This window comes from Rhamphochromis longiceps, linkage group LG15 (genome assembly GCF_057381845.1).
Source record: "Rhamphochromis longiceps isolate RC_006_pf linkage group LG15, R_longiceps_female_GT1.1, whole genome shotgun sequence".
NCBI classification, from domain to species: Eukaryota; Metazoa; Chordata; class Actinopteri; order Cichliformes; family Cichlidae; genus Rhamphochromis; species Rhamphochromis longiceps.
Window position 1 is genome coordinate 20,792,010 of NC_140571.1, and position 27,687 is coordinate 20,819,696.

The window sequence follows — 27,687 nt, forward strand, 5'->3', positions numbered from 1 at the left end:
CTACAGCATCTCTACATCGGCTAACATTCATTTAGTAAACATGAACTCACAGTAATGTTCCCATTAGCATCACTTTGTCTGATGTTAAAGATTATGTCTGCTAAACCTTTGGTATAAAACTTTGGTATAATAGCACAGTTTTGGTGAAACTCTTAAATGAAAGAGCGACTGCCTTGGCTTTTAGATTGTTTTAGATGTGGTTTGCAAAACTGACTTTCAGTTAGGAAATTCTAACAAAAACCTTTGCAAAGGTTTTCTCTAACCTCTTCCACCCTGGTACATTCACTGAAGAGGCCACTCAGGACTATTACGACTGAAATAATTGCTGTAACTTTTTGCGCTTCAATGCAGTTTGAAACTTTTTGAGTTTTAGGTGGGAGTATGTAGAACATGTGCAGTAACATCAATGTTTCCTGGCTCATTATAAAGCTGTTTTTTTATTAGCCTGATGTAAAATTGTAAGTATTTGCTGGTGTTTTTCATTTCTTATAATGGACTGGTGGCACAGTTATGCCGATTTTGTTGTATTTCAAATTCCTCTCAAGTGTCTCCTATTCACTGAGCCCAAGGTTGTTCATGTTGGCCTTCGGTTTTGCAGCTTTTGCTATATTTTAGATTAATTGGTACTCAGTAGGTTAGTGGAAAAATGACTTGCTGTTTGATCGTGACCGTTTTTAACAAGATTTCATCTGAATTATGAATCATTTCTGCCCTGACTCGTCTCTCAGATATTGCATTACCTGTATGACTCAAAATCTTTACAGACGCTAAATACCGTGAATACTGATTAAATTTAACGTCGACCTTCAACTAAATCATGCACGACTCGTACTGTTTCCCCTTTATGTGAGTCACTTATCTGAGGGAAACAGATAAGGGTTCAAGGAATCTTCAGGCGCAAAAACTTTTCATCCAAGGTCTTGAGCTCACTTTGGCTTTCTAAGTTTCCCTGTTGTTTTTGACAGTGTTGTGTTATTGATCGTTCTCCACAGGAGCTGGAGCAGCAGTTTGAGAGGGAGCGTCAGTCACTGGAGGAGCAGAAGACGCTGCTCAGGCAGCAGCTGGATGAGCTGAGGGAGGAGCTGACGTCCAAACTCAATGCGGCCACTGAGGAGGTACGACACATTGACTTTGTAAAACTTCTGTTCAAGTGTGCAAACAATATATTGTGTAAATACGCTGCTCAAAAAAGTTAAAGGAACACTTTGAAAACAGATCAGAAGCATCTCAATGGAAAGAAGAAAAACTGAAAGGTTTAAATTTTATTCTTGACCTTTTAAATCAGTTTAGTGCCCGTTCTTGAGATCAGATGAAGCGATGTCCTTGAGCACATGGAGTTTCTTTAAGTATGTGCACACTTTGGTAAAAGTTTAGATTTTTTTTTTAAATACACACATATACTATTACAGTTGTTTTAACTTCCGGTCAGTTTTCTCACCACAGAAAGTTTAAGAAACCTACATCTGAATCTTGAGCTTTTCAAAAAATGTGTTCCCAGAGTGTTAAAAACTGCTTGCTGTTTTTAAGCTGAAATAAAAACACATTTCAGTCATGTTAGCCCCTGAAAAATGAGCTGAGGATCGCTTCTAAGAATCACAGCTTCCGTCGCTCTTAAAGGACACAGAAAAATTAAGTGTGTGAAAAAATAGAGCTTGTAAACTCAAACTGAGCCCAGGAGAGGAGGTAACTGGGTTCGAGATTTCTTTTTATAAAACTTTAAACCCAAAGCTTCAGTTTTAATTCTTTTTGAACCTGACTGCACCTGAGCAGGTCAGATCAGCTCTGCTGCAAAACAACAAGACTTTAGTACTTGTGTAGTAAAGTAGCTGAACAAGAAAGAATAAAGATGAGAGTTTAGCTCAAATGATTATGAATGAATTAAATTGATTGCATACTAAAACACTGAATCAGTAAATGGTTTTCAGTTTCAAGGTTTCCTCAGTATAAATCTGCTGCCACTATTTGTTGTTGTTTTTTGGGGTACTTTATGCAAACATTTTTAGCCACTACTTCAGACATTTGGGGAAATTAATATGTGATGCATTGCAAAACTATTTTGCTATGTTAGCAAAAAAAATATATGGGCTTGGCTCATTTAAAAATCTGAAATGGAAACAGTCATTGAATGTATTTTTGATGGAAATTCCACCTCGCTGAGCCTAAAATGCTGATGTAGTTTCAAGGTTGGTGCCACACTGAGCTACAGCCTGAAGTGTAACAGAGAGGCGGGTGTGGACAGAGTCTATTCTCTCTGCCTCACTCTGTCTGTCTGTCCTCCCTGCAGGTGTCTCGGCTGCAGCAAGAAGTACAGCAGGGGGAGAATGATATTAAAACAGCTGAGGGGCAGATCTCCACACTGAAGGAGGCGCAGGACAAGCTGCTGGAGGAGCTGGATGCTACACGGGCCCGACTGAGAGAGACCAGCAACCTGCTGACTGCACTGCAGGTCAGGCAAACAAAGCACACGTCAGCCTGGGCACTGAACTTTACAACAGCATACTTAACCTCAAACATCTTGATGCATGGTCAAACATCCAGGTGAGGAAATCCCAAAAGCTTGATTCTGTTTATCTGGACGTAGTGTTTTCAGTGGGAGAAACATTTCATCACTCATCCGAGTGACTTCTTCAGCCTCAACCAACTGCAGGTTTCCCCAACCTTATAAACAACTGCTGCCTAAGCGAAAACCCTTAGTGTTCCCTTATTTGTCAGGAGTATCGGAACAGTTGTGACGCGTTTTCTCTCAACACTGCATCTCTATGGCTTTCAAACCCCCAAACACGCTGCACCACTAATTGGCCCATCCTGAGGATCGGGTCTCCCAGCACAAACAGAGTAATGTAGTGTACGCTGTTAAGATTTCCATGATTTATACATCGGGGAAACCAAACAACCTCTGGCAAAGCGGATGGCACAACACAGAAGAGCTAACTCGCACCTATTTACACCTACAGGCTTTCACTCTACACTCTTTCAATGATGAGGATGTACACATCCTGGACAGGGAGGAATGCTGGTTTGAGCGGAGAGTCAAAGAGGCAATTTATGTGAAAAGGGAAAGAACATCTCTGATTTGAGGAGGGGGCCTAAGGGTACATCTTTCACCATCTTAAAATGCTGTGATTGCAGCCATTCCCCAACTCTCTGTGAGTGGTATTCATCGCCACTGATCAGTGGTCATTGATCAGTGGTTGTTGATCAGTAGCTGTTGATCAATGGTCATGACAATTTGTATATTAATTTGTATATTATATTCATTCTGTGGTGCTAGTTTCAGTCATTATGCTAATGTACTGTTTATAAGGTTGGGGAAACCTGCAGTTAGCTGAGACTGAAGAAGTCACTTGGATGGAAACGCTACGTCCAGATGAACAGAATCAACTTCCTGGGATGAACCTCGAACCTTAACTTATCTGTGAAGCAACAGTTCACTCTAAAATCAAATAAACATTTTTTGTTTTTTTCTGTGCTGCTATTTACCCATAACGATTGTCCTTCTCCTAAACATTATGTAACCAGATAGCATTTTCTTTTCTTTGTACTCATCAAAGTGCTAAAATAATATATTTGAAACACTGCAACAATGTCTCTTTTTAAAAATTAGTGTCCTGGTTTAAAAAAAGAAAATCGTAAATTTTGTTGTAGCAGTTTCTCCTTTTCTATTTTTAGCATGGCTTCTGTGTCCCTGCTGTGTTAGGATGTTAGGATTGACATTGCCAGAAGCCAACATGTTGTGCTGTCTGTTAGCAGTGTCACACTACATAGCTTTATTTTTTTGTCCTGCAAAAAATCCACCTACGAAGCTGGATTCTCTCCTTAAAAAAGGAAAAACCTGATTGAAAACTGGGCCTAATATCCCACAATGCTTTGTGAAAGGCTGTCTATAACTGATTGTCACTTTTAAGGCATCCCATACTGGCCTTCCTTGTGTTGTGGAAAAGCCTGAGAGATGAATGAGAAGAAGGAGAGCAGTTCACAAAATTAACATCTACAAAGCATAAATCATATTTTCATTTAGCCTATTACCTCACATTATCCTTTACATAGAGTATGGAGGATCCAGTGCAGGAAACATCTGACTCAGCTTGTTTTTGGGCATGCAGATTGACCACTGACACCATCATTGAGATTAAAGTTAATTTAGATAAATTTCATAACTTTGGTTTCACTAAGGTGCACACTGGGGCACCTGAAAATTTGTAGCTTACTTACACCCTGTAATTAAGAACATACATTCCGTTCTGCCTTGTCAGACACAGTTGGTCCCCATAAACCTTAGTTTGCTAAGAAAAACCAAACATCACAGTTCTACACAAAGGTTACAGCACAGTCAACTCACGACAACCTGTTTAACGAGCAGGTAGTGCAGAGAAATTCAATAAGACCAAATGTATGCTGATGTAAAAGCAAAGAAGTAACTTTATAAAATTTTTCAGAATTTTGCACAGGCTGTTTAACGGGCCTGAACATGAGAGCGCAATATATGTGTAGAAAGTTCCTTAAAGACAGAAAAGACAAAATAGTAATGATGCAAATCATAGTCTTTGAAAACAGAAAGTGTCTAATGGTGAATACACGGGTCTCTCTCTCTGCACTCAGTAAAGGCGTAGGCTGCTCAGTCTCACACCACTGCTGAAATTATTCTGCCTTCAGCAACTTTTCCTTTTTGTTGCTTCCCTTGTTAGCTGGCTCTTTAGCTTGCAGGTGCTGTGAATGTGTGCATGACTGGCATTTAGACAGCATGCACGTCAGACCAAAACTTCAGCTAGGCAGGTCAAAACTTGTTGAGAATCTTAAGTGATGTGCACACCACAGAGTTTAAGTGTAACATATGATTTAGACTGCAATGGTGGACTGAAGCCAATGTGTCCTTCTCTCAGGGAGAGCTGGAGACCCAAAAACGTCAGCATGAAGCCAAACTCATCACCACCAAAGAAGAAGAAAAACATAAGATGGACAAGATGGCTCTGGAGCTGGAGCTCAAATGGACTGAAACACTCAGGTGTGTGTGTGTACCGGTTTAGATGTCTTTGTGGGGACCAAAAATTAGATGTCAATTAGATGTCCTCAGTAAGATAGAAAAACAAGAATGTGTGTATGTATTTTAAATGGAAAAGCAACAATAGCATCCTCCGTCTTCATCTTTTCTTTTAACAGAGTATGAAATTGAGAACAGATGGGTAATTTCTGTCTTTTTATTTACTTATTTTCATTTCCTGCTGTTAGTAGATTAAACACACACACAAATGCACGTAAACACACACACACACGGGTCCTGCTGCTTCCACCGTTGACTGTGACAGAGCATTAGTCTTGGTGGGCTCTGCAGCTTTTCAGCTCAATCCAGTGTTAAAGCCCCCAGTGTTAAAGTCTCTGTTAATGTCCATAGACCTTTGAAGAGTGATTATTCAAAATCCTCTCAGAGTAAAATTGACTGTTTTCAGGTGTGAACTGATGTACTTTTCACACAGCTACTAAATGACTCTGTTAGAGTTTTTGTCAGGATTCAACAGCATCTGATGAATTCTTCCTTTTGAGGCCAAAGTGAAAGTGCTGCGGTAATCGTAACATCTCATCTATACCTCTGTTTCTGTTTGTGGAGTTTTGCCTTGAAAGTTCATGCACACGCTTTCTTAAATCGATAATTAATTCCCTCCATTCATAAGTTCCACATCGACAGTTATTACGCAAAGGGTATTGTGTACTTTGTGACAAATAACTACAAGGGAAGGGCACAAGAAATAGTGGCAGGCCTGAAAAGCTTTCAACAGCATATGAACAGTATCTGAAAACACCTAAAGCAATAGAAAAAAAATCCAGCACTGACCTGAGACAGGAACTACTGTTCACTGAAGCTTTCTAAGAAATGGTTTAAGTACAAAGGTGACTCTCACGAAGAGGAAAAGGAGGAAAGGTGAGTTTTGCCAGATTACTCAAGAACTGGACTGAAAATAATTGGAAACATTTTAGGTTCAAATCTGCATCAGTACTTACTGATAAGGTCAGGGGAGAGTACAATAGTGAGTGTCTGTAAACATGTAAAGCCATGGTGGCTCTGTCATGGTTTGGTACTACTGCGTTAGAGAGCTTGTCCAATTTGATGGAATTATGAACACAGAAAAGTACAGTTAGATTGAGCGAGCACACAATATAACCTGGAAAGCATTTGACTGGCAACAGCTTCATCTATCAGCATGAAAATGATCCCAAACAAAAAGCATATCTGGGTAGAAAACACTATCAGCCTTGAAATACCTCCTCAGAGCCTGTACCTCATTATTAGTGAACAGAACAAGCATCCAAAGAAAAACTCTGAATGTCCTACAAGACGTCTGGAGAACTATTCCTTAAGACTGCTTAAAGAAATGACAACAAAAAACTTGCCTAAAAGAGTTCGGGCTTTAGGCATGCCTAATATTGACTTTCAGGCTTTTTAGAGTACAGATATATACTTTTACATATATATGAATATTTTGGAAAAAGGAAGTAGTCAGGAAATCCCATTAATTGCTGATATTTTAGTGTGAACCAGGTCAGTTCTCACTGAATCATAGATTGATTTTGCTTCCCTGAACTTCTCATGGCCTTTAGTTTAAGACTTCCCTGAATAGTCTTAAACTAAAGGCCAGAACAACGAGGATAAAGCATCTGTCAGAAGCTGGTCTAAAGTTTCAAGTGCCTAACATGCTTCTAAGATCTTATGTATAACCAGGACAACCTAGCACGGCCTCATCTGCGCTTTAGTCTGCTGATCCGCCGAACCTCTTCTGCTCATTTGGTAATCCAGAGAGCTCGTTCCGTGATTACACTATCACAGACAAACCGCCTGTTTCCACAGTGAAAGGGGGATTAAAGCCAGCCTCCTTTATTCAGACGGCTCACTAACCACAGTGTACTCATCCCAACCAAATGAATAGATGTTCTCCAGGGAATAAAGAGCTCAGTGCATAGAGACAAAGGAAGGTGAATGGAAGCTAATGAAGAGGAGACTGAGAGGAGGAGAGCGACAAGTGCTCTGTATAAATATGCTGGTCTATATTTATTTATTTATTTTTAATCCTACAGTGCGTTCACCTTGTCTTTGAAGACTGAATGTCACCTAGTCTGCGGTTTATAAAGTATTTAAGTGAATTTGCTGCAGATAGTTTGTCAGCACAGCAGAGGGAAAATGAGAAGATGTACTTTGCATCAGGTCTGATCATTAATATCACAGCAGAGCTGCTATTACAGCATGTGACACAATCCCCCCTTTTTGTTTTTGTCATTTTTTTATTTAAACATCCTCCTCATTGGAAGCACCTTAAAATGTAATGCAGAAGGTGAAATTAGCCAACTGTTTGATATTTTTGTGAAGGAGGAATTCTCTCTGTTAAATAAATACTGTTATCAACCAGAAAAATCATACTTCTGGGGAGGTATAAAAAGAAAGAAAAAGCTGCCAAGAGAGAGGCCGCTGACAGATTTAGCTTGTGATGATTGTCAAGATAAGAGAAGAAAGATGCAGCTTCAGTATTTTAACATCAATTCTCCTAAATTTAATGCAAGACTTGACACCTATTGGCCTTCTATTTATGTGCTTCTTAAAATTTGTCCCTCTCTGTTGATGGGGAACATCAGGATAATATAAATGCGTCAGTATGCCAATATTTCTGTTTTAGTCTTTTGCACCTTCACTGAGTCTTCGGGTGGTTTGTGTGCTTTATTGTCTTAATTCATTGTTCACATGCGTAGGAAGCTTGAATTGTCACCACTTTCCAGTTGCTGTCACTCATGATAATCCTTAATACTAATTCTATTCTAGTTTATCCCCTACACTCTTAAGAAATAGCAGTACACTAAAATCCCACATCTGTCCCTACTTGAATGCATCTGTTATACTTTAAGGTGACTTTGTGTACCTTACAGAGGTGTGCCCAAAAAGGAAAAGTATTTTAAATTATAATATCAGAACAAAGTCTGTGACCGCCCAAGTATTTCAACAAGCAAGTATTACATTTATTTACTGCAGATGTCTGCAGTAACGCTGGAACACTCTATTATGGTGAAAGGACCTGAGTGTTGGCGTGAAGCTGTTAATTTACTGGTCGATCTGTATTCATACCATCACCTATTGCCACGAGCTGCGGGCCGTGACCGAAAGAATAAGACTGCAGACACAAGCAGAAGTGAGATTGCTCCAAAGACCATCTGTGCTCTCCCTTAGAGGTAGGGTGAGGAGCGGCTGCTCCCCTACCTCGAAAGGAGCTGTGGAGGTAGTTTATCTGATCCGAGCTGGACGCTTACTGGTTTTGGGCACGTCCTAGTGGGATGAGGCCCTGCAGCAGACTTGTGACATACTTGAGAGATGATATCTTTCAAGGGGCTCGGGAATGCTGACTTTGTCCAAGGAAACGATGAAGTAGGCAGCTGGGGAGAGAGAGGCCTGTTTTCTCTGTTAAGGCTATGGACTGGACCGGCGTTGTTGGGGTGTTGTTATTATACAGAAAACACATAATCTAATAACTAACCAACAAAATTACAACTGAAATCAAATTGTATTTTCCACATTTCTGTTAATTTGAAAGGGTGTTTGCAACCTTCTTGGTATCTCGACATGTTTCAGATCATCATATTATACAGAGATAACGCAGGTAATACAAAACGTAGTGGGTGGATGGCGTGGACCTATGATTCTGAACACAATAACTTAAGAATGAGGCAACGTAGGGTTTTTAAATTCATAGCTTAGGTGCATCTATTACAAATCTCATCTACCTTGAACTCAAAGGAATCACCTTGGATTATCAAATTTATACCACAGGAGCGTATTAGGAGGCTGAGGGGTAGTACTAATGGCCACTTGTATTTTTAAATGATAGTTTCATTCATTAAGTGGAAAAAGTTATCCAAACCTACGTGCCCCAATCTGAAAAAGTAATTGCTCCCTGTTATTAAATGATGACTTATAATTTCCTGTAATTAATTTAATTTCAAAAACCAAAAGAGTCCCATTACATCAGGCATAAAACTAACACAGCATTTCATAAAATGATCATCACACTAACAGTTAAACATGGTGGTGGTAGTAAGGTGGTTAATACCTGGACGACTTGTTGTAATTGATGGAACCGTGAGTCCTGCGCTGTATCAGAAAATCCTGAAGGAGAAAGTCCGACTATCAGTTCATTGCCTGATGCTCAAGCATACTCAGGTTATACAGAAGGACAAAGATCTGGATCCACCTCTGGATGACTCAAAAAAAATATTTTTTTTTAATTTTTTGGAGTGGCCTCATAAAAGTCCAGACTTAAAATCAATTGAGATGCTTGAAACCCCTCCAGTGTGGCTGAATGAAAACAATTCTGCAAAAAACAGTGGGCCAATATTCCCCCACTGTGATGTTAAAGACTCATTGGTGCCAATGGTGCCAGTGGTGGAACAACCATTATTAGGTAGAGTTTTTTTTTCCTTAATGAAAATCATCATTTAAAATCTGCATTTTAAATTTACTGAGGTCTTGTTTGATCTAAATTTGATTTGATGATGTAAAACATGCAAGTGCCAGTCTTGATAGCCGGGGATCAGTCCGCCAGGGCCTCCTGCCCAGCACACAATGCACCCGACCCCTACGGTTCCTCCTGCGGGTGGTGGGCCTGCGGGAGGATGGGCCCATGTCCCCTTTTCACGCTGGGCCTGGCTGGGGCCCATGGACTAAGGCCCGGCCACCAGATGCTCGCCCTTGGGCACCCTTCCCGGGCCTGGCTCCAGGGCGGGGCCCTGGTAACCCTATCCCGGGCAGGGTAAACTGTTCCCTCAATGTTTTTCTCATAAGGGTCTTCTGAATCGCTCTTTGTCTGGTCCCTCACCCAGGACCAATTTGCCATGGGAGACCCTACCAGGGGGCAAAAGCCCCCAGACAACATAGCCCCTGGGATCCCTGGGACACGCAAACCCCTCCACCACGATAAGGTAGCGATTCACGGATGCCTCCTGGGCACCTCCTGGGCGAGGTGTTCCGGGCATGTCCCACCAGGAGGAGGCCCGGGGCAGACCCAGGACACGCTGGAGAGATTATATCTCTCAGCTGGCCTGGGAACGCCTTGGTGTTCCCCCGGATAAGCTGGAGGAGGTGGCTGGGGAGAGGGAGGTCAGGGCTTCTCTGCTTGGGCTGCTGCCCCCCGTGACCCGGCCCCGGATAAAACGGGTAAAGATGGATGGATGGATGGATGGATGGAAAACATGCAAGTGTTCCAAATATACAAAAAAATGAACTCATCAAGAAGTGGCAAAAACTTTTTCTCAGCACTGCAGGTGCATTTTACTTGATTTGATCATCTGAAAGCCTCTAAGTATGCACAATCAGATTCAGATACACACAAAAAAAATGAGCGCAAAGGAAAGAGTAAGAGTGAAGTGGGGTAATACAAGAAAGTTAAGTAGAGAAGTAGAAAATAAATTACAGTCGGGCAAGAAGACATCTTTGGGCCGGTTGATCGAGGAAAAGACAGAAATATTAAACAATATCAAGTGTGACCTTTACAAAGAGCGGGGGCATTAACTGATTAAACGAACTCCGAGGCTGAGAAAAAGAGCGTGAAATGAAAGTCAGAAATCAGCAGGTAGTATGACTGCAAAGGACTGCATGATAAAAGGAAAATGTGCAGTATGAAATACCATTGTTCAATACGCGATTTAGTATGACTTGAGATAATAAAAAGTATTGAAGTGTGTATATCCTAATACAGATCCATCCTGCTTTAATAGGCACGCTCACGAGGAAATGAAATCAATTATTTTGAACCTTCTTTTAACGGACTAAGTTAAGTGTTTGCATCCTGAGTGCGAATACACAAGAAGTGCTTTTATTCACATCCTATTTACTGCATTTCAGGGAGCACTTGCAATGTATTTATTGCTTATATTCATATGAAAGTGAAAACAGGATTTATTGAAGGGCAGTGTAGATTCTGGAAGAAATGTATCAGAAAAAGTACAATTACAGTCGTGGATAAAATAAATAAGTGAAAAATGTTTTTTAATGCGAACAGCTGTCTCTGTGTTACAGTTCCCTGTAGATATTATTCCCAGTTATTGCCAGTGATAAAACTGGAGGTAGTGGACAGCTGATCAGACCCTAAAGTAAAAAATACTATGACTAGTTCAATACAAGGGATGTCTAGTTCATTTTTCCTCCTAATCCCAATATAAAAACAAATTTAATCCTTATTTTATATCATAATTAGAACCAGCCACCTAATACTGAATATCTCACAGTGGTGGCAGATTAATATTGGCCGAAAAGTAAGTCATTGTAAATGTGCTGCAGCAGGAAGCCTTGGGCAGAAGATGAAAACCTTTCTCCATCTCTGCTGTGACTATTGATCTAAAGAATCAGAATCAGAATCAGAATCAGAATACTTTATTGATCCCTGGGGGAAATTATTTTTTGTTACAGTGCTCCATTTTAAACCAACATTAAGACAAGACAGACAATACGCTAACTAAGAATAGTACAATATATACATATATATACATACATACATACATAAGTCACTTATAAATAAATATTTGGAAAAGAAACATGTGTAGTTGTAGCAGCAAACAGTGTGTTAAGTGGATGCGTTGTACAGGGAGATGGCCACAGGCAGGAATGATTTCCTGTGTCGTTCAGTGGTGCTTTTCGGTAATCTCAGTCTCTCACTGAACGTGCTCCTGTGACTGACCAACATGTCATGGAGTGGGTGGGAGGTGTTATCCAACATTGTCTTTATCTTGGACAGCATCCGCCTCTCCGACACCACCTTGAGGGAGTCCAGCTCCATCCCCACAACATTGCTGGCCTTACGGATCAGTTTATTAAGTCTGTTGGCATCTGCGACCCTCAGCCTGCTCCCCCAGCATGCAACAGCATAGAGGATCGCACTGGCCACAACAGACTCATAGAAAATCCTCAGCATTTTCTGGCAGATGTTGAAGGACCTCAGTCGCCTCAAAAAATAGAGACGACTCTGGCCCTTCCTGTAAAGTGCTGTGGTGTTTTTAGCCCAGTCCAGTTTATTGTCAATGTGTACTCCAAGGTATTTATAGTCCTCCACAATGTCAACACTGACCCCCTGGATTGAAACAGGGGTCAAGTGTTTCCTGGTCTTCCTGAAGTCCACGATCAGTTCCTTGGTCTTTGCCACGTTGAGCTGCAGATGATTCTGCTCACACCACGTGACAAAGGAGTCGACCACAGCCCGGTACTCTGTCTCATCCTCCCTGCTGATGCATCCAACCAACGCAGAGTCATCAGAAAACTTCTGAAGATGGCAGGTCTCTGTGCAGTGGCTGAAGTCTGTGGTGTAGAGGGTGAAGAGGAAGGGGGAGAGGACAGTCCCCTGTGGTGCCCCTGTGTTGCTAATCACCTTGTCAGACACACACTGTGGGAGACGTACATATTGTGGTCTTCCTGTCAGGTAATCAAAGGTCACTGTTTCAGCCAAAAACTGCCTCCGTTAACCTGCAAAATGTCACTGAATTAGATCAACGGCGGACTTTTAGAGGGGGTCAGTGATGCTCACTTATGCATCATTGGCCTGCATATGCATTTTTTTATTTTAGGAAAATGGAATATATTGACAGGTCCTGATTTTTAGTCCAGTCTTTGTGTAATTTGGCACGCTGTGAGCACAGATGCCCCATTTACCTGCTGTTCTAATCTTCTGTTTATGAGGAACAGCCAATCAGAGGATATACTCAGGAAGAACTGTTTTTTTAGCATGTGGCTAAAATGCATTTACATATTTTATTTATATTTATTTATATTGTAAGGTAAAAACCCCACAGTGGAAAAACAGCCTCCCCCTCCAACCTGTCCAACCTAAAACTAGGATGGTGACCTGAGTGAACATGACACCAGCATCTCCCTGCTGTGGCAGTTTAGCTAAATGTTAAACAAACATAATAGTTTGGCACCAGATATCCCAGAAATATTGAAATTAATTCTACAATCAATGACAAAGACCAGCTGCTTGGACAATGTTATTACAGCATTTGTCCATGTTACATAAAACTATACTGCTTTGTTGAGTTGCTACAGTTGTAGCTGTTTTATGATAAAGAGACTGCACGTACCTCTTTAGCCCTTTATTGCATCTTTTAACAGACACGTCCTCTCACAAAGTTCCTGCAAGGTGTGAGTCTGCTGAATGTTACAGCAGAGTTTGTGGCAGATGCTTCCAGCAGGGTTTGTCTGCAGTTGTTTGCGTTCAAGGATTTACATCTAAACTCTGAACCTCTGCCTGTGCTATGACTTTCAGAAGGTAAATAGCGGAGGGACAGCTAATATTTAATTACCCACATCATCCTGTAATGTGAGCCGGCTGTTCTTTAGGGGATAATTTTATTAATGTGACTCCAAAACTACGACTTACTCTTTTTTTTTTTTTCTTTCTGTGCGGTGAACCTGCTTGTTTAATATTGAATAATAAATAAATCATCAGTCACTCATTATTAAAATGTCTGCAGGCACCCGAAACATAATCAGGCTAAAGTTTATATTGTTAATGTCATACTAATATCTTTTTTTTTTCCAGTAAATGTTTTTAGATCTGAGTTTGAATTTGTACTGTTGTTGTTACTTGTATAGAAAGTATTCTGCAAGGAAACTTGCAGACAAGTGGTTAGTCCATATATTTCTATTTCTGTATTTGTTTTTACACTTCACACCCCATCAGTTCTCATTATCAATGTTATCGCTTACATTTGCTGGTTTGGAAATGTCCGGCCTAAATACACAAGAGTACATGTAAGAATGGCAAAAAAGACAAAAGGAGAAGTAAGACCTCCACGTTTTGGCCTACCACAGGGATTTAGCACCACATAAGTTGATGCGCGTGTTAGCTTTGCAATGGGTCTCGTTGCCTGGTGCAAATCAGAAATCTGTCAAAGTACCAGCAGCCAAAATGTCTCGTGCGACTGGCAGCTGCTTGGAAATCCTGTGATGCAGTAACTGTGAGTCAGTATAAGCCTGGTGGCTGGTTTCCCTCACAGTGGGCTTTTACACAATATACATTATACACATTAAATTCAGGTCCACCTCATTGTTCTTATTTCAGACTCACAAGCAGCAGTATTGACTCTTATAAATGATAAATATTGAAACAGCAGCATCAGTTGGCTGAAGCTGTGGTTTGTTGTAAAGGTCTGTCAAAAACATATTTTTGTAGGCAGCATTTACTTAAACATTCTTCTTAATCATTCTCTGCTTGTATTAAATTATTCTGGGCACGTCTCCTTTATGTGAGTATGTATGTAGGTTCACAGATTTGGAATGGAGAGCATCGGAGTCTTTTGTCAGCAAGTTATAAATATGCAAAGACCTTGACTGTTACATTTCTTCTTAACTATATGATGTATGTGTTTAATTATGCTGCAGGGATGTGTGGACTTAAAGAATGAAAAACAGCAGACAGGATGTTGATAAATTTGCCCCTATGTAAACTAACTAAATCACATAGTTCTTAGAAGTTCACTATAGAAGCTAAACTACACTGTATGTGCAATAATAATCAACATTAAAAGGTGAATATACAGTCTTTGTGCAGTACTGTGAAGAACTCAGTACACCTATACTACTTCTAATAAGAAGTAGCTAGGTGCTGCTAATCATATATACTTGATTAATTGAGAATCTCTATAAAAGCAGAACATTTAGCACGTTGTTGGAGAAAGGAGAGAAAGCCTCTTCCCCTTGAAAAAGAATGTGACAGCACAGCTTTAGTTTAAAATGCTGCACCTGAACGAACCACAAGCCCTCTGGAAAAATGTCCAGACGAGACCAAAGTGCAGATGTTTGGCAATAATGCACAGCACCGTGTTTGAAAAAAACAAACAAAAACAAATGCAGGATATCACCGCAAACACGTCATACTAGCTGTTGAGCACGGTGGTGGAGTGGTGATGATTTGGGCTGGTTTCATAGTAGGGCTGGGTATCGTCACGGATTTCTAGAATCGCTTCGATTCAGATTCGCAAGGTCCCGAATCGATTCGATCCACGATTCGATTCGATTTAAATCTGGGAAATTTTGCCTCAGACAGTCAGAAATATTATAATTCAGATCAGTACATTTACATATTTTTGTATCTATAAAAAGGAAGCTGACACACGCAAGACTTTATCCAAGGTGTGAGCATCACAGCAGAGGCCTTTGTGTCAAAGTAGCTGAAGATAAAACACAGAAAAACATGAAGGGGATTTTTCCTGGCCTGGGATTTTATAAAAATATTCTGCAGTACATCAAAAACAAAAGAAAACCATTAATCAACTTATGAACATTACTTCTGAAGTTACAGCGGTTTTATTAGAGACACGGCTAAGCGTTTTGCATTTTGCATCATTTTAAAAAGTTTAAATTTGTTCAGAAGCCTATTGAACCGCAGAAATGAGGCTTTCTTTTCGGAAGTAAGTAAAAGGGAAAAAACAGCGGCCGACAGCGCTGTAAACAACAGTAGACTTGTGCGTAACAAGCAAGCGAATAATACAGAAAACAGATTTTTAGATGGGAAACTGTTCTTGAAGTATACTAAGAGACAGAGAGAGAGAGAGAGAGAGAGAGCTGTGCGTGAAGTGTGGTGGAAGCAAAACAGCAAACGTCAGAGGGAATTCATGACGATGTTTTTGTGAAGCGTAGTTTGGATCTTTTTTTGCTGCTGGTTCGGTCAATAATGTTTGGAGAGACATCAAACTAACAGCTTCAGAACCAGCGCAAAAAAGGCATAAACACAAAGCGCGGACCTGCCGAAACATCAGAATCAGCGAGCTGTCGGCTTCCAGCCCCGACCGTGTCCGTGCCGTCAAGTGAGAAAGGCGACATCTCACTGATTCTGATCCGTCGGCGGGTCCGCGCTTTGTGTTTACGATTTTGTGCAGAATCCGTGTACCTGCTCTCATTTACTGTTTTAGCTGTTTGGTGGTTCTTGAAATTTTGTGAGGTTTAACCTGAGATTCTGGCGTTTCGGGCAAAATAAATTAATATTAAAAAATCGATTCAGGATTTTAATGAATCGATATCACGTTATCCAAGCCAGAATCGATTTTAATCGATAAATCGATTATCAAAACCCACCCCTATTTCATAGCTACCTGGCACCTGGGTGCCTCGGAGACACTGAGTCAACCACGAACTCGTCTGTGTACCAAAATATTCTAAAGTCAAATGTGATGCACTTGTCTAAAGCTTGGCCCAAACTGGGTCATGCAACAGGGCAATGCACTGCAGCAAATCTACAGTAAAGTCATTGAAAAGAAAAGAATCTGTCATAGACAAAAATTTGCATATGTTCAAATTAACGAAACATACAGTCCTAAACCCTGTTTAGGACAACAACAAACAATGAGTGACTTTTTTCTGTATAGTCCTTAGTTATGACAAGTTAAGAATACCTTCATCTAGTGGGATGTTTTGAAAAAAATAGTGTTTTTATGTACAGATTGTGATGATTTGTAATTTTGGGTGTTTATAAGTTATTAACCTTTGTTTGCAAATCTTGGGAAAAACATCAGGTTGGATTGTTTATGGTGCTACTGTGGCTCTGGTTTCTTGTTATTTAGGTTTCCATGTCACAATAATAAAATTAACAAAATGAATTGTGCATGCTGACGTATGTATACAAGTATAAAAGGTTAAATTTTATTGCAATTTAGAACACAAAAAAAAATCATTTATGCTTTAAAAGGTTTATTTTTAATCTTCTTTGATTATGTTTTAGCCTATTTGGTGGACAGTGCAGAGGGTAGACAGGAAGGGGGTGAGAGAGTGAGGGCGAATGACACATGGGAAATCTTCTGTCTCGAATTGCCATAAGGTCCCTAGCCTTTAGTGTCCGGGTCGCTAGCTCAACCAGGTGAGTTACAGTGGCGCCCCAGTTTGTGAAGCACATTGTAACTGTGTGTTTTAAAAGTACTGTACGAACAAAGTTCTTGTTAGAATGATTACATATTTTGAGCACACAGTAAATTATAATGTCACACGCACCTTAAATGAGCACATGCGGCTCATATCTGCCTGTACGATCCCTGAATCCAGCCAATTATCCCACATTTGATCCGGATATTCCTTCCATCTTTGAAAGTTCCTTCATCCCTTCATGTTTTTACCTCTTTCCATTTGCCCTCGGCTCTTCCTGCACAGCAGAGAAGAGAAGAGCAGAGATCATTGACGCCTCAAGTCTGGATGTGTCTGTGAGAGAGCAAGAGAGAGGGAGAACGTCTGCTTTATGCCGAACGAGGACGTGAATGATGACACGTGTCAAGTGTGCCGCATTATGAACGTGACTTTGTGGTGTGTGACTGCATCGCTGTGTGTGTTATAGCCTGCCTTCAGTCTGACACTTTGCAGCTCTCGAAGTGAGAGAAAAAATGTGTTTGCCTGGATACTTCATTTAACAGCTGCCATTTCTACTCCCACACAGCTATCACATTGGCAGCGCGCAGACACACACACTGCCATTCGCAGAGCTGTTAGCCGAAGTGTTGGAGAGTGATGGGCGCTCAGTGGAAGCTGTGTTGAGGTCTAATGATTCAGGACAATTTATTGTTCCCATAAAGTGTTATAGAGCTCTCTGAAGCACCTTTACTTTTCAAGCCAATTCCTAGCTGCTTGTTTGAGTCTCTTCTTTCAGACTTTGTTGTCATCTCCACAAAATCAGCCTAAACCTAACACACAACATTTGGGGGAATTAGCTGAATTCTAGTTCCTTATTTTCCCAGAGCATACCTGTTAGATTTATTTGATACCCTCCAGGCAATCCATAATTTCAGTTCAGTCAAGACCCCTGTAGACAAAAGAAGATTAATATTTATGACTGGAGTAATTCATTTTTTGGCAGCTCCGTTCTGGGACCTTGCCACCCTTCATTATGGAGACAGTAAAAACTGGTGATGGGGAGGGCATCAGCAGGAGCACAGAGAAGATCAAGCATCATTGACAGCAGATTTCAGATTAAGTCAGATAAAGCGTGAAAGGAGGAGCTGGGGTTATTTATATAGCACCAATTCACAACAACAGTCCCCTCAATGTGTTTTATATTGTAAGGTAAAGACGCTACAATATTAGATAGAAACCCCAACAATCACATGACCCCCATTGAGCAAGCGCTTGGCGACAGAGGGAAGGAAAAACATCCGACAGAAACAGGCTCAGGGAGAGGCAACGTTCTGCCACGACCGGATGGGGGTGAGGGGAGGAAGAGAGGACAAAGGACACACTGTGAGAGAGTGATAGAGATGAATAAGAACTAATGATTAACTACAGTAGTGGTGTATGAATACACAGAGAGTGAAAAGAGATGAGTGAAGAAGAAAAGCTCAGTGCGAGGAGCCTGATTCAAAGTAGAGGGGCCTGATTCTAGAGTACAGGAGCAGTCTGAGACCAAAGTGATCTTTTAGGATAATATGGTGCTACAAGGTCTTTAAAATATGATACGGGCCTGATTGTTCAAGATTTTATATGTAAGGAGAAGGATTTTAACATCAGTTCTGGATTTAACAGGGCGACTATGCTAATTTGGGAGGAATGTGCTGTTTCTAGTCTCTGTCAGTACTCTCACTGCAGCACTCTTGATTGACTAAAGGGAGGGACTTCCCCCAGGGAGTTTTTAGAGAAACCTGGCAGAAGTGGGTTGCAAAGTGGCTTCCACACTAAAGCAGTAGGCCCTATATTAAATTTGCCACCTGAATCTATATGAGGGTATCAGCTGACATGAGTGGGCGTTAAAATTATTTTATTTGTGGTCACTGCTGGGCTTGACTGCATGCCCTGATTGAACTAACGCTGTGCTCAATTTCTTGTCAGCACAGCACATAAATCAGTTTGAGAGTTGACACTTAATCAATATAGGCAATCCCCCAGTTCCAATGATTTATGGTTATTCACTCACAAGAAAGAAGTTTGAGGAGGTTCCCACTGTTTTCCAAAAATCTAATTTCCATCTTACAAACGGCGGTAAAAGTGCTGAAATGGAGCGTCCTCTGATCTAAGCTACCTGTCAGTAACGCTGCTGCTGAAGGGTCTTTATTGAGCTCACTAAGATTTACTTGATTCCTCTGTCACACTGTTTTACTCTCAGGTTTTCTGGAACTTCGCAGTTCACAGATTGAATTTGTGTATTTTTCCGCACAGGTTTTGTGAATCACACTGGATGATTAATAAAGCGCCTGAAACATAAACGCATATGTGTTTCATTTTGTGCTGTGCTATAGGCAGGAGTGTAAGAAGCTACGTGAGGAGCTGAAAGAGGAGCACGAGGAGGACAAAAACTCAGCCTTGGCTCAGCTGGCGCAAAGCAAGGAGCAGGAACTGAGCAATGCCAGGGAGAGCTGGCAAAGGAAAGTGGAGGACCTGCTAGAACAGGTGAGGCTCTTCCCAATGGGAGCACAAACAGTGCCGCCCATCCTTCTGTTCACTTTACTGTCTCTGTGCAAAACACTAAAAGGGCACATATTGAAATGTTAAGTGAATGTTGGTGTTTATGTTGTGTTTTGGGAATTTTGTAAGTAAATATTGGTAGATTTTGAAAGACTACTGTGACTTAGTAAGCTCATAAATAGGTGTGAATTAAAAAGCTGCAGTGATGAGCAGACACACATTGAATACAAAGAAAAATCAAAACACATGAGAATAACATGAGAAAACAAACCAGTACTAAGGCAGGACACAAACAGGAAAACAGGACAATAAACAGATGATAAAACAAAGACAAAAGCAGAGATGTGACTTTGGTTGTGGTCAAATAGTCATTTGTACTTAAGAGGGCTTCTGATTAAATCATCTGCATGGCAGCTGTAATAAGAGCTGGTCAAATTCTCAAGTTGCAAAGAAAAGGTGCTTCAGTGCATGCTTCCTTACCTCCTTTAGCAGATGATACACTTCCCAACTCTAAGAAAATAAGGCCTTCCCAGGGTTCATAGCAGCACACCATTCAAACGTTCACAAACCAAAATGATCAACATACCTGACAAGTGAAACAGATGATGTAAATTACCGCCTGTGCCGTAATGATTTAATATGCCGATATGTTTTGAATCTTAACAGTTTGCCAAGCTCACTGTATAAATAAAGATAATTTTCCCTATTTCAAAGTTCAAAGAGAGGTGAATGTTGTTGTGTAACTCATTTTGCTGTTCTTTTGTTCTCATTTTCGGGGTTGCTGTACTTCCAGTTTTTGGGATTACCTTTAATTAGTTTCATGTCGGAGATTCTAAAAGCTTTAATAAAGGAAGCGTTTAAGTAGATGAGTGGACAACATGAGTGGACAGCATGGTGAGCCACATTTCTTATTCAAACCATTTTATTTCATTGTGACTGCAAAGTTTCTCACTTTTTCCCACTTGGTAATGGAAACATTATTCACATCAATGTCTAAGTTCATATAGCCTGCATAAAGAAAAATAATAAGAACAGATAAGGCTGTACTACTTCTGTAGTATCACCAGGGCTGACTCACATCACCCACCACATTATTAAGCACCCTAATGAAAGTGGTGTGAGCTGTGTGGGCCACTTTTGAAGAGGTCGTCTTCACACAGGTACTTCACCTCAAAGCTTTTGACACTGAAGTCAAGGAAAAGTAATTAGAGATAAACATGTGAGGTAATTGTGTTGGTTATGTGACTGCAACCTGAAAGTACACCAAGCTGTAGATAATTAGAGGGGAGAAGTCGATAAAGAAGAAAAAGGAGGGAAAACACACTACTGCTCATTATTGCTAATATTTTATTAACCAATCACATGTAACCAACTCAATGCATTTATGCATGTAGACATGGTCACGATGACCTGAACAGGAAACTAAAGCCACAATTTTCACACGCTCACCAAAATTAGACAGAACTGAAGATTGGGAAAAGTGGTCTAATGAGTCTCGATTTCTTCTGCAATATTCAGATGGCAGGTTCAGAATTTTTCTGCCTTGTATTAAAGGTTCAGGCTGGTGGTGGTGTAATAGTGTGAAGAATATATTTTTGGGCACACTTTGGATTCCTCAGTACCAAATGAGCATTGTTTAAATGCCATCCTACCTGAGTATTGTTGCTGATCATGTCCATCCCTTTTTGACCACTAAAATTATGTCATATTGGTTTCTTGACCATGACAAGGAGTTTACTCCAGTGGCCTCAACCAATCCAAAAGGAGCAACTTTGAGATGTGATCTCATAAAATCTCCCAAAATCTCTGAGGAATGTTTTCAGCACCTTGTTGAATCTCTGCCATCAAGAATTAAAGGCAAAGGTAAAAGAGGGTCCACCCCAGTAGTAACAAGGTGTGATAAATAAAGTGTCCAGTGAGTGTAGACACAAACAAAGGCATTGCTGAGAAAGGATATATTTTAAATAAAAACAGGAACAGCAAGAAACTAACAGCTTTTATTAACACAAGAAATCACATAGCATCTGTACACCAAGTGTGTCTGTAAAGTACTGTTACGCAACAATACTGGTTAAAGATTTAAAGGTTTAATCTTCAACTTACAATCAACAGACCTTTTTGAACACAAAATGCCCACAGCCTGGAGTCAAGTGGTTGTAATTATACCAGTGGTGAGAAAATCAATATGATGGGCGAAACATTATTGAAGCAATAAGAGCTACCTCTCTTCTAGGTGTATGTTGTGCCTGTGATGGCTTGTCTGTGCCAGACTCACAGATTTCCTCCTAACACTGGCACACAGATTCACGTATTCATTATGTGTTAGTGTTTAACGCACACCAGAGCCGGCTGCTGTAGCTAATGACTGCACAGTAATATTAATGTGGCATGACTAAGCTCTCCTGTGGTCATCGTACGTGCAGAATCAACAGCTTTATTTCTGTTTGTTTGTGCATGTCTCTTGCATTAATTGCTGGTCTTCAACATGCCCACCCTGTCATCGGTGATTAATGTGGCAGCTCCGCACCTCACAATCAGCTAAACCATATTTATTTACTCCAATGCCAAATCAGAGCAGCAGTCAGGCTCTTGACAAATACGCACTGATGGAGAAGAGGCTGTTTAGAAATCAAATGGCAGATGTCAGTGCCAGTAAGGCCTTGATGCACAGCATGCTCCAAAGTGTGTTTTCAAAAGGCACAAGCATTGAAAATATTAGTGTCGTTGTAAATAACGCCTAATGTGAATGATATATGCGGGTAATTTTGCACTCAAACGCAGAGTTGGTAAAGCTTGAAAACCTCCGCTTTGAATCTCAGTGAAAAACCAAATTAAAAAGGGTCAGTGGCATCCACACCATCACTGTCACAATATCAGATTTTCACTTCATGATTATCAACTTCAGGATTAACAAGAAGAAGAATTTGGCTGCATGTGAATTTCATCTTTGACTTATGTTCACTGTTTTTTTTTGTTTCATTTTTGGCAAATAAAATGCACCAAAGTAAGATAATATTGAGGGGGAAATGTTATAATATTATGTCTAATATTATCATATACACTATAGCTCATGGCTGTATGACTGTACCTCAGGAGGTAAAGCAGGTCATCTGTTGGTGGTTCGATCCCTGGCTCCCACTAGTCTGCATGCCAAATATCCTTGATAAGATATTAACCCCAAGTTGCTCTCCAATGCATCCATCGGAGTATGAGTGTGAATGGTAGTTAGAAAGCACTTAAAAGCATAGAAGACAGTGAATGGGTGAATGTGCCATGTTGTGTAGAGCTCTTTGAATACTCTGGGAGAGTAGAAAATATAAGAATCAGTCCATTTACCATTAAATAATACAGGGCTACACGTCTGAAACTTTGAATACAGTAAAGAACATAATAACAGCAGACTAGAAGCGAGCAGATGAGTGAAAACAGATCTTCCTTATTGAACTCATGCAAAAGCTTAATCAGTGTGGTTTTTAAGCCCAACCTCCATTATATGTGTCTATCTGACAACTGTGAGCAAGAAATTTCTCAAAAATGCCAGCTATAGCAAAAATGATACAAAATTAATATATGTAAGTTGTCAAATCTGTATTTCACTGTTTTACAAATCTTTTAGTAAATTTTATCAACAGCTCTCTCCAGTTTGGCTTTTTCCCTGTTTCTTTTAAATGTGCTGTAATCACACTGTCACCCAATAAAACTAACTTAAATCTATTAGTAATTAATAATTGTACCATATCATAATCTAACTAAAGGCTTCATGACTCAGTAGGTTTAACAGGTCAGACACATTATTGCTTCTAATCGTATCTAAAGGGTCGAAGTTTTTTTATGTTTCAATTAGCAGTTTTAGATCCATTCAAATGCAAAATTCAATTGGGGGTTCCTCAAGGGTCAGTCCTTGGTCCATTACTGTTCAACTTTTACGTGCTCCCACTTGGTACTGTCATAATATATATATATATATATAATATTTGGGGCAGGGATAGCTCAGTAGGTAAAGTGGTCGCCCCATGATCGGAAGGTCGGCGGTTCGAATCCACTTAACGGCTACCCTGAGGTACCCCTGAGCAAGGTACCGTCCCTACACACTGCTCCCCGGGCGCCTGCTTAGTGGGCTGCCCACTGCTTCACAGAGTGAATGGGTCAAATGCAGAGAAAAACAAGTAATTTCCCCATGGGGATCAATAAAGTATCCATTATTATTATTAATATAGCCTCATATTCTTATAGCAATGACACGCAGTTGTACTTACCACTTCCCTCTTATGATCTAACCTCTGGTCATAAACCAATAAGCTGCATTGATGACTTGAAGTCCTGAATGTCTCAAAACTTTTTAGAACTGAACAGAGACAGGACAGAAATACTTGTAGTCCAAAATGTGTTCATATTTATCATCCATTTCTCTAAAACACAGTGATCAAGTCACAAACCTTGGTGTCATTTTAAAAAGTGACCTCAGTTTTGATAACCACATCATTATAATTACCAGAACTGCTTTCTACAACTTAAAATGTATCTAAGATTAGAAAAATCTTCTCTAAAACTGACTCTGAGAAATTCGTTCATGCATTCAAATCAAGTAGGTTATATTATTGCAACGCTCTATTTGCAGGATTTCCCAAATGATCAACATCATCGGCATCTTCAGCTTGTCCAAAATGCAGCAGCCAGAATCCTTATAGGTCACTGTTTTACCCGCAATTTACCTGCATTACCCCAGTAATGAAATGACTTCAATGGCTCTCAGCGCAATATAAAATGTTGATTAAATTGAGATCAACTAAATCTGTGTGTCAAACAGACTCCAAACCCTTCTATTCACAAAGGCCTACACTTAATATTTTTTGTTGTTGTTGTTTGTTCTGTTTTGCAGTTTTCACTCCCTTAAGGCATTGTAAACTTTATTTTGGGGGGGAGGGGTTCATGTCTTAATATTTTGTATTAAGCAGATTTAGTTTTCATATAATGAAATGAGCTAAATAAATTAAATTTGTCTTTGTTTTCTAGTGTATGGTTCTAGCTTTACATGATTTATGGGAGAAACCCAAAAACCCCAAAAAGTTACTACTTAGAGAGGTCGGCACTGCTGACTTTATAATTGCAAGACATGCAAAATCACTGCCATCAGTCCAGGATTTACTCTCATTGTTGGCAATTTGTGATGACCTTCTTTTTTTACAGCTGGCACAAAACACAGTGAAACGAGGCACAGAAAGCTTAAAATGCCTGACATGACGTGCAAAATGTCCCTAAAGTGATGGGCTGTCATTATAAAAGTGGCATTTCATGTTGGTTACATAATCACCAGGTGATAATTCAACTATTCAAAATTGCAGCAACAAAACACAAAACCTTTTACTCTTAGTAGATAAAACAAAAGACTTTCCACTCTCAGTTTAGTAAATCAGGCCCCTGTTTTAACCTTAGTGGATATCAATGTTTGAAACAAGGATGCCAATGTGTATAAATGTAGGGAATGTGGAAACTGTTTAATACATTATGCAAGTTTTCACCTATTATACAAAAACCCTCCCCACTAAGTCCACAATTTGCAAGCTATATGAGCAAGTCAATTTTAGATAATACAGGATCAGTGTGCAGCATATATAATCATATGTGCCTGCTAATAAAGATTTGCCACCATGCAAAAAAATGTGTGACTCATGTCTGAGTGATAATGTAATTTCCAAATTAGTGAAGCAGTTCCTGCGGCAAAGCTACTCTATTTAGATCACAGAGAGTCTTTCCTGTTGTGTTTACTATCTCAGAAACGATGATCTGCAAGTGGCTGCACAAGATGATGGATTTATCAACAACTTTCTCCGATTATGTTTGACAGTATTGTTGTGTTTTTAATTAAAAGCTCAAAGCCGGATAATTCGTTCAGCTTTCACAGTCCATAGAGCGGAGTTGCACATTCAGGGTACAAATGCTCCTGTTTGTCTGTGAGATCTTTACCCTGAAACTTGTGTAAAGAGGTGTAGGGGTGTGATCACAATATTCTGAGAATGAGTCCATGAAAGTCAGAAGTCTTAACTGATTTTCATTTCACTATCACCAAAGCTACAATAATAGAAATTCAACAATGACCCCCTACATGAAATTTAGGTCAAGAAGAGGAAGAGAAGTTGTGTGTGTGCAAGAAGCACACCATCAGAGCACAACTTTCAGGGAGTAATATAGAAACCGCAGACCCACTACAAGCTGTCTGTGAGTGCATAAGAATCAGAATCAGAATCAGAATCAGAATACTTTATTGATCCCTGGGGGAAATTATTTTTTGTTACAGTGCTCCATTTTAAACCAACATTAAGACAAGACAGACAATACGCTAACTAAGAATAGTACAATATATACATATATATACATACATACATACATACATAAGTCACTTATAAATAAATATTTGGAAAAGAAACATGTGTAGTTGTAGCAGCAAACAGTGTGTTAAGTGGATGCGTTGTACAGGGAGATGGCCACAGGCAGGAATGATTTCCTGTGTCGTTCAGTGGTGCTTTTCGGTAATCTCAGTCTCTCACTGAACGAGCTCCTGTGACTGACCAACATGTCATGGAGTGGGTGGGAGGTGTTATCCAACATTGTCTTTATCTTGGACAGCATCCGCCTCTCCGACACCACCTTGAGGGAGTCCAGCTCCATCCCCACAACATTGCTGGCCTTACGGATCAGTTTATTAAGTCTGTTGGCATCTGCGACCCTCAGCCTGCTCCCCCAGCATGCAACAGCATAGAGGATCGCACTGGCCACAACAGACTCATAGAAAATCCTCAGCATTTTCTGGCAGATGTTGAAGGACCTCAGTCGCCTCAAAAAATAGAGACGACTCTGGCCCTTCCTGTAAAGTGCTGTGGTGTTTTTAGCCCAGTCCAGTTTATTGAAGAAGACGATCTTAAGGGTGAGACTGGCTAAATTAAAATCAGCATTTTTGAATTTATAAAGCCTTTCTAAAAGATTTTCTGATCACATTCCAAACATCTGCTTTGTGAATGGATGGTTGCTTCTGTTTTAAGAACTGGGTTATTTTAAGTGATTTTATTGGCTCAGCCTACTTGACATTAAATTGTGTAGTAAGTAACTTATGGGCCCGTGACCTTAAATGAGTTTGATGCCCCTAAAGTTTACTGTCGATCTTCTTCATCGGGATTTCTGATTAGAATGTGTTTTTTGACCTGGCAGCAGGTTAATTTTGTGAGTCACACTGCTGCCTGCTTTTAGTGCTATGTTCACAGCAAAAAGCTCTTTTGCTGGAGGTCTTGAGAGTATATATTTGTTTAAGGCAAATTGATTGCCAACCCCAACCTTCTACCTTTTTGTTATTCTGCCATGTAAAAATGCAGTTCCCTTGAGACAGCCTGAACTTGCACTTCCTGGACCACCTACCTGATTTCTATCCAACTAATTATGTATGCAGAGGTCTAGAGGCAGCGGCTTCTTCAACTTTCTCACTGACAATCACTGCAATATGTATTGTTCTTATTATTGTGCAGATATCCTTGTTGAAGCAAAGTCTGGAGATGCAGCTGTCCCAGTCGCAGTCGTCGCTGCAGCAGCTACAGCACCAGTTCAGCCAGGAGAGGGAGCACCTGAGGATGCAGCTGGAGGAGCTGCAGACGGAGCATCAGAGGCGACAGCACCGTCTGCAGGAGGCCCACCGCTGCGCCATGCAGGACATGGAGCACGCCAGGCAACGTGATTTGAAGGTAACATTAAAGTGACCCAAAAATGCTGCTATAGAGCTTTTTTGTCAAAGGTTCATTTGGTTGGTTGCAGCTTTCCTAGTGGCGTCTTTGTGGTTCCCATTTGCTGTGGGATTCCCAAGTACTTGTAGCTGTCCTCAATTTCTGCAATATCGCCTTCTGGTAGTGCAATCCCCTTAGTTCTGACTACCTTGCCTCTCTTTGTTACCATCCGACCACACTTCCCCAGATCGACTGACATTCCAGTGTTGTTGCTGTAGATCCTCGTGGTGTGGATCAGTGAATCAGTGTCTCATTCACTCCTACATCTCATCCATGTAGAGGAGGTGGATGATGATGGCTCCATTCTGTAGCTGGTATCCGTAGCCAGTCTTGTCAGTGAGGTTCAGGCCTGTGCAGAACAGCAGTGGGGACAAAGCATCTCCTTGGTAGATCCTGCAGTTGATGGTGTCTTGTGCTATAGGCTTAAACTTGGCGTGACGCGGTGTTATTCGCCATATCCCCATTCAGTTCCTATCTATATCTATATCATCGATAGATAGGTCAAAAACAGAATAGAGAAGACATACATTT

The 27,687-nt window shown here is 40.4% G+C and overlaps 1 protein-coding gene across 3 annotated transcripts in view; it reads left to right on the top strand.

The window, feature by feature from the left end:
• fam184ab (family with sequence similarity 184 member Ab) overlaps window positions 1-27,687 on the top strand; it is a 221,781-nt gene that overhangs the window by 134,167 nt on the left and 59,927 nt on the right. For all 3 annotated transcript variants that reach the window (XM_085382213.1, XM_085382215.1, XM_085382214.1), the window contains exons 10-14: window positions 993-1,115; window positions 2,285-2,446; window positions 4,881-5,002; window positions 19,225-19,375; window positions 26,905-27,117. In XM_085382213.1, coding sequence (XP_085238339.1) covers window positions 993-1,115; window positions 2,285-2,446; window positions 4,881-5,002; window positions 19,225-19,375; window positions 26,905-27,117 — 771 coding nt within the window. The remainder of the gene's footprint in view (window positions 1-992; window positions 1,116-2,284; window positions 2,447-4,880; window positions 5,003-19,224; window positions 19,376-26,904; window positions 27,118-27,687) is intronic.